At 39.1% G+C, this 8,183-nt stretch overlaps 1 protein-coding gene across 1 annotated transcript in view; it reads left to right on the top strand.

Moving 5' to 3' along the window:
* Positions 1 to 8,183, top strand: part of EPHA6 (EPH receptor A6) — a 549,557-nt gene that overhangs the window by 390,552 nt on the left and 150,822 nt on the right. Inside the window, exon 11 of the mRNA XM_025198213.1 lies at positions 5,989 to 6,111. Coding sequence (XP_025053998.1) covers positions 5,989 to 6,111 — 123 coding nt within the window. The remainder of the gene's footprint in view (positions 1 to 5,988; positions 6,112 to 8,183) is intronic.

Raw genomic sequence — 8,183 nt, 5'->3', positions numbered from 1 at the left:
CTTCTGGCTTGGGGCGGGGGCAGGGCTGGGCGGGCCCTGCTGTTGCAGGAGCCGCCCAGGCTTCCCCTGGGTCCTACTGCCCCTGGTTTCTGTCATTTTTTATAGGAACCAAGGACAGATCAATATTAATTTTCTAAATTTTTTAGGGGCCTTGTGGGCCAGATGGAATGGCCTTGTGGGCCAGATCTGGTCCACAGGCTGTATTTTGCCCACCCCTGATGTAAAACATATTTCAGTAAAAACATGTCAGTGAAAAAAAGTTTGTTTTTCAGTAAAAGTTTGCACACTATCAGTTAAAAAAAAATTCTTGGGGTGACACCCTAGCCAAGATTTTGGTGGCATTTTCCATCCCCAAATTCTTGGCCCCTCTAGGAGGCTTGTGGGCCAAACAGCTTGACTTCATGGGCTGGATGCAGCTCATGACCTGTACATCTGACATGTACTCTACCATATTTCTGTACACTATATGATTCTACAAATGACATAAATAGAATGGTATTGGGGCTGAAGAACTGACTCCAAGACTGCTCTAGACTTGAGCAAGAATATTTATTCCTCACAAAACTTAGTGGTGCAGCACAGGAAACTGCTAGAAATATGGACATAGAGCGTTTCTGATCGTAGAAGAAATTAATTCTCCAAGTCTAAGATGAGGGAAAACTGCAGCAAATTAAAACTTCAAACTCAAGTGAAATATCTGCTTCAAGGATTGTAGAGACTAAGGAGTCATTTTCTCTGCAGTGGATTGTAAAGTTTCTGCCTGAAGAAATGTTCAAGTGATTACAGTATTTTGATAATAAAATTAAAGACCTGAGAAACAAAACATACTGCACAAACCTAACAATAAGAATTACAGAGGAAGCTGAAGGCAAAAATTGTATTTGCAACCAACTTGATTAACAAAATGATGGGGGGGAATTGCTTTGCACAAATTGCAAGAGGAGAGATAACAGACATCCCTTTAGCTAAAATTTAGGGGTGAAATTGAGATTTCAGGACTAGAATTTTCCATGCTCCCAAACATGTGCAAGAATTTTCCTTATATGGGAAAAAGCATTATTTCTGTATCTTCCCAAAGATGAACGCTGAGAGCAGAAAGGGATGAAGGGAATAGGGAGGTAACTGCAAACTCTTCTTTATTTTCCAAAAAATGTAATTAGGATATAAGCACAACTGCTAAAGTGGGGTGTTGGGGGAACAAAAGTTAATCCATCATGTTCTAGTAAGATTACTTCTTTAGAAGAAAGATGCACAAATTGAATTCCACCTTTGCTAGACAAAATACTAAAAGGTCTAATCACTGTGTTTCTTGGGAAGCCCATGGGCTGCATGCAGCCTATGGGGGGTTAACTTGCAGCTCCCAGGCTCCCATCCAACCACCACCTGCCATTACTCCAGCTGTAGCAGCAACCAGGGTCTCCAAGCTCCCTCTCTGACCTCTGGCTTCCATTTCTTCCCCCGTCCTAAGGGGCAAGTTGGCAGCATGGCGCAACCCATGGTGCCAAGGTAATCTACAGTCCAGGGCTCCCATGCAGTGTGGTGGAGCAGGGGAGCCCACAGCCAAGGCGTTTAGGGTGAGGCCAGGTGCCCATGCACGGGGCAGAGGGGCATCCACATTGGTGGAACACGCTCAGTATCTGGGCCCCTAGAAGTTGGACAGCATTTGGCTAAGCTACTCTCCTAACAACCACAATGGAGGTGGCAGGATTAGCTCAGTTTTACACCTGATTGCCTATTGTCCTGAGCATTTGTTTTCTGGCAAGAAACAAACCAGATAGTGGCTTCCAATCCAGCTCCCTGATGCAGGTAACAGACATGATTATGATATAGGAATCCTTGTCCCAGCTCTGTGCTACTTGGAAATTCCCTAATAGAAGGGGTAAATCTTCATCTGGCTTGTTAGACTGGTTCTTTTTGTTTGTTTGGTTGGTTGGTTGGTTTTTTTTAGAGCAGGGATAAGCATCTAGCCTGATCTGTTAAAAAGAAATATGTACTACCACCTTTTCTCTTTTTATTTCAAATTATTTCATATTATTTCCCTTTCAAAATAATTCTATAGTTATTTTATTTCTTTAGGATCACTCTACGCAGAGATATATTTCTTAATATTCTTTTTTTTCCTCTTGTGAACCTGTGTATCACAAGACAATGGAAATCCAAAAGGGTCCCAATAAAAACATGTGGATTGTACAGTTCTTGAAGTCTGTCACCAAAGCAGAAGTGGTTTAAAAGCCTGAAGCTAAAAGATTTTTTTTTTCTTTAATATTGTGGATTTTTATGATGGTGTCACCTCATATATAAAAAAAAAAAAAAAAAAACCCTGCCTCTCATGGCACATGCCATGTCTCTCTCCTGAAGTTTGATTCACTAGTGTTTTGCCCTAAGGCCGCAGTGGAGGGGGAAAAATGATATTCCAGGCTGGCTTGTTATAATGATTTAATCACTCCAGTCCTGTGAAAGACCATAATGAACTTTCTCTTCAGTTTCTACAGGAATTTTCAAATCCTGTAAGGGATAACAGAACAACAGAATTAGAAATCACAGGTTGTTCTTTCATTGTCTGCATACAAGCAAACATTTTCCTTATTGTTCTTCACAATGATATAGTAACTTAATCAGTAGCAGAGCACAGGCAGTGCCCATGGTGCACTGGTACAGGCACTCTCACAGTGGGGTGCCAAATCACTTGGAGCACTCTGATTGGTTGTCTGAGCAGCCAATCACAACGCTTACTGAAACAACCAATCAGGGCGCTCCGCATAGAGCGCACTGCACAGAGTGCTCTGTGGAGCACTACCATGATGGCAGGGATGGAGGGGGAGGGGAAGGAGCAGGGGGGTGAGGCCAGCACCACTGCCCTCACCACCACCACCACCCCCGGCCCTGCTCCTTGGAGGTAGCGGTGGCGCAGGGTGCTAGCAGAGGGGAACAGAGGGGACAGTGGGGCAAGCTTCCTGCTCCCCCTCCCTACTTCTGGGAGGCAGCGGCAGCGCAGGGTGGTGGGTGACTGTGCTCCATTCCTGCCCACCCCCTCCTCCCCGTAATTCTTGATGGGGAATTCACTAATATTACATAATAGCTTGTAGAAGTTGGGGGTGCTCTGCACCTGACCTGCACTAGGCACTACAATGATTGGCTATGGTTCTGAACTTTGCTATAGAAATGTCGATGTTAATGTGAGTTCTGTGTATAATATATTCTGAAAAATATCATAGTTTATATTTTTCTATTTTAAAACAGAAAAGAAACTATGCAGAAGACATTTATGTACTGAATTGCTACCTCTCCTGTGTTACGATGCAGGTTATTGAAGAATATCTTGGAGTACATAGGACTCTTCCATTTTCAATTTGAGTCTTTGGTCTTGTATTCATTATGTTTCTAGGTTCCTTTATCCATAATTATTCCTTAAAATATTTAAAAACTGAAAACCGAAAATATAAGGACATGGTTTGGGGGTTATCTTTTAAATTATTTATTCTTTCCTGGCTCCCAAGGGCTCTGTGGTAATACCAAGAATAGGCCGGTCCAGATTAACCCTGTTAGCAGGCCCTAGGCAAACAAACTACTTAATACTGTATATTTATATTATTTTTTTCACTCTATAATTATAATATGTAAAATAAGCACAACTAGGTCCCTTCTTCACTTAGGACCCTAGGCATGTGCGTAGTTTGCTTATGCATTAATCCAGCCCGGAAAATGTCCCTTGATACTTCTGTCTCACCACCTTCTGTGGAACCTACAGCTGTAAGCTGTCTACCAGTCTAATTCTTGTCAACTAATTGCTGTTATCCTGTCCCTAAAGTTTGTCTTGAAATTTTTTTCTATGCAATTCAGTCAAAAAAATGATGCAGAGCATGCTAATTTGGGTGCATTTTTTTAATAAGACTGCATTGGTAGAGGAAAATTATATCGTGTAAAGGAAGACTACTGATCATACAACAACAGCCACATAGGCAGAAGTTTGTATTTGTACAGAGTCCCTCTGATTTCACGTGGAACATCTGCTCATGTACATCTCTTTGCAAGATCCCAGGATATTCAAGAGGAAGGAGTGGTGTCATTTTTAATATTTTTAGCAATTATCACCCTACCATTCAGATGTTATTCCTTTAAGAAACATAAGAAAGGTTTTGTGTCTAATTCATCAATTAAATCAATGCCCTTCATATACAACATAATTATTGTTGTACCATCTTTCAGTTTCAAGGAGAAAATGCACTTACTGAAGGGAAACAATGGATCTATTCTGCATAGAAATCAAAAAATCAACATTTTTTAGCTATCTAGGGTTACTCAGCTTCAGCAAAAAAAGAACTGATGTTTCTTTATGCTAAATTTGCTTCACCAGGTTTCTCAGCATCTGTACTAGTCCACACAAAATTGCAGCTACATAAAGACTAAGAAACCTATTTATATTCTTATTTTATAGATAGTAAGGTGATTTTTCCTTCTTTCAGAGGATTAACTATATCCAGTCCTCTGAAATAGTGAAAAGATCTCAAAACTATCACTATCCAATTTCTTTAATGTATGTGTGTTATGTTTCTATTAATGATCAGACTAATAATTACAAACCCATCAGTGTATTTTATTTTTTTACCCAATTATTAGTTACATTTTAATTTTATTTTAGATTATTTTCATTTTCATTCAAACCGAACAATGTTTTGAGGTTTATGGTTCTATTGGGTGCTAAGGTCTACTAAGCATAAACATGTTCATGATTTCAAGGAAGCCTCTGGGTCTCTGCAGCCTTATATGGGTCTGGCCAGGGGATTAAATTGTAGGAGTTAGACCTCTGCTACATGTTAAATTTAAGATTTGATTAACTGATTATCACATCGTAAACAGTGACCCAGCAACATGTTCAATCAGATAATGGTGTGCTAAAAGAAAGACTAAGCCATAAAATTTATTCCAAAAAAATGTGTAATAACTTTGTGGCTCATTCCTACCACACCACTAATTGAACGTGTGGCCAGGTGCTCCCCTGTGACTGGGAGTCAGCTGATGGGCACTACCACAGCTATGAGTCCCATCAGCTGCAGGCTCCCAGCTGCAGGAGCTTGCTATCTGCCAGTGCAGTAGGAACCAGTAAGGCGTGATTGGACCTGAGGTGTCTGGCATGGCAGGAGGCACAACTGTGGGGCTCATGCATCAGATCCAATGAGACCTTTACCTGACCATCTGGCAGGGGCCCAAAGGTCTCAGTCATTTTATCATAGCCATATTACAAAGTTATCTACATATTAAATTTATCTTCACAATTTTTAATCTAATAACTATTTATGAGAGGGGACTTGCCTCCCAGGGCAAATTTCTAGTTTCAGGTAATGGCTGGAATGTAAAAGGATTCTTCCAGTGTGTGTGTGGAATTCCACTGATGTAGATAGACTAGAATAAAGCCAAATCTACACTATAACTCTGCCAGTATAGCTATATTAAAGAGTCTACAAAGGTATGAGTCCTGACTGAATTCTCTAGCTTAGATTCAAAATTACACTTCAACAGCATGGTTTGTTTTGCATTGGAGGGGTATGTTCACCCATACAAAATACAGTTTTATCAATGTAATTATTTTCATACAAGAAGTTTGCTGTGCTCTGTACTACTAAGGCCATTTCTAGTGTAGACATAGCTATTTGCTGTGGAGTTTGTGGATCCAAGAGGTAATCTTTTCTTTAAAGGTGAATACTTCTCTTCTTCTCTTCCTTGAAATTCTGAAATGTTTCCACTTTACTTTTAAACACATGTGCATAGTATACAGAAAAATCTCACTCTTGCTTATAGCTATATATTTGATGGTTTGGGGTTTGGTTCTTTTTTTTAATTTACTGCTTCTTATCTCTCAACAGCATTTTATGGACTCCACTGCAGTGAAACTATTGATGATTTTGGTTTCTTTCTCTTAATATTCAACTTCTTTAGAGCAGTCAAAGAGCAAATTGTCTTAATTAATAATAACTTTTATCTTTTTGCAAGGATCCTTTCCGACCATTGGGGTGAAGTCTCTTTCGAGATTCCTGAGGGCGGGATTTTTAAATAGCATCCTGGCCTCACATCCAGTTTCAGGGGGTGGATCTTTGCCCCCCAGCATTTCCTCTGGTAGGTATTGCAAGTGAAGTTTTCATGAGAACCCCCACTAAAAGAATAGTACCAAAATCCAGTAAAAGTAGGTTAGAGAGGTTAATGTCTGTCTCAGTAAGGAGCACAGCTACAAGGAACTGAGTGAGAATGTTTTATATGCAGGAAGTAGCCTGCTAGTGCCTATAGTACAATGCCTGACATATTTAGGTGAGAAAGTAGAAGAGGGAAACAGACACAATAAAATGGTGTTAACTAAAATACTAAATAAACCCCTCCTTACCTTTCGATGAAGCATTGCTTGGTAGTGGTCAGTGGGTGCATCTACATGAGATGCTTACTGCGCAGTAGCCTAATAACACTGTGCAGTAGCGTGTCAGGCAAAAACAGTGCTAATATGCTACTGCATAGTGTTATTAGGCTACTGTTCAGTAAGCATCACAAAAAAACATGCGCCAGTGCTACTGCACAGTAGTACAAGTTATTACACATTTAGTTAGTACTTCATTAGGCAAGTACTAAACTAAATGCATGGTAACTACTACATATTAATAAACGTGTAGACACGCCCAGTGTGTGCATATGAAATCTCTCATTAAATTTTTGAGACCCAAGGATATTTTATGGAGGGTGATATCTTTTATTGGATCAATTGCACAATTGTGAGAGATATTTAGGCAAGCTTTCAAACCAAAGTATTTTTCCTCAAGTCTGAAAAACTTGAATGTTTTGGCTTTTCTGTATCTCTGAATACCAGTGCATTCTACTAAGCTTTGCACTTTTCTACCAACAGGCAGGAGGTGAAAATTTAGGATAGGCAAAAATTATCTTTTCAATTAAAATAAATAACAGAAAGATTAATTTTTATTTATTTTTTTTGGATCCTGGTTTTATATATGCAGCAGCATATAGCTGTTTTTAATTTAGGTAAAAGTAGTTCGGGGTTGTTTCTTTTATTTTTCTTTAAGATATATTTATTACAAGATAGTGCTCAGGATTTTGAGGGATCATGTTCCCTACCTCAGTTTAAAGACTACATATACCCCCTCTTTGCCTCTGCTTCTAGTCCAGCATATAGCTTTGTAGTGGAATCTAGCAATGAGAATGACTAGGTTTTCCACCTTTATTCAGGTTACAAGGAGTGTCAGAATTGCACTGTAGTGCTGAGGGTATGAGGGTGACAAAATAAGACTACTTTAGCAATGAGATCTAAATGCCATATGTGTGGGCTGTTCTCAGGTTAAAGGTTAAAAGTATAAAGAATTTATAGAAGTATTCACTGAGTTGCTGCATGAAAGTGACAAGCCCTGAAGTGCAGTGTTTCTCCAAAAATGTTATAAAGGTCACCTATCTTCCTCTAGAAGTAGTGGGTGCTATCCAGCAATAAAACGAGCAAATGAAAAAGTGAGTAAATTTTACTTAAGTTTTGTATAAAACTATAACTAAAATCAGGGTTCTGTATCGTTTTCTCCACTGCATATTTCAGTGTAGATGCAATTTCTATCTGTCATAATTTCTTTCTTCCTCCTTTCAGAAGGAACATTTTCTCCTTGAATTGCATTTAACCTATATAACTAGGTATAGTTTCCATTACTCACAGATGTCTAATTCCAAGAGCACTCCAAATTTTTTCCTAAAGTGGGAAATGTTTTCTAGTCATGAGCACAGGAGGTGAAGAGTAATGAGTTTGGCAGTGGCCATTCTTCCATTGACTTGTTACATGAGAGAAATCACCTGGCCTTTGTGTGCCTGGATTTACTTGTAAAACTGATAATCAAAGGAAACTTTTAACATTGTATAAATTGTACCAGGTCATCCCTGCTTTCCCTTTTGTTTTATATAGGAAATAAATTATAGAGCTTTTATTGCAACTCTCTGTAAAAGCACAATTCATGAAAATGCTGCCAGGCATCATTCCTTAATGACCTGTAAAACACTCTGTGATCCTTCAATGAATAATGGTGGCAAAAAATGTTATAATAGAGTAACTACCAGTTTTACCAATATCACTTATTTTGAATATAGCATCAGTACTACTATTGGCTAAACATTGCAGAAAACCGATCACTTCTCTTATCCTCTATCTGCTGAAC

This window comes from Alligator sinensis, unplaced genomic scaffold (assembly GCF_000455745.1).
Source record: "Alligator sinensis unplaced genomic scaffold, ASM45574v1 scaffold19_1, whole genome shotgun sequence".
Lineage (NCBI taxonomy): Eukaryota > Metazoa > Chordata > Crocodylia > Alligatoridae > Alligator > Alligator sinensis.
Note: the sequence above shows the minus strand (reverse complement) of the source record. Positions and strands in the feature narration are given on the sequence as shown.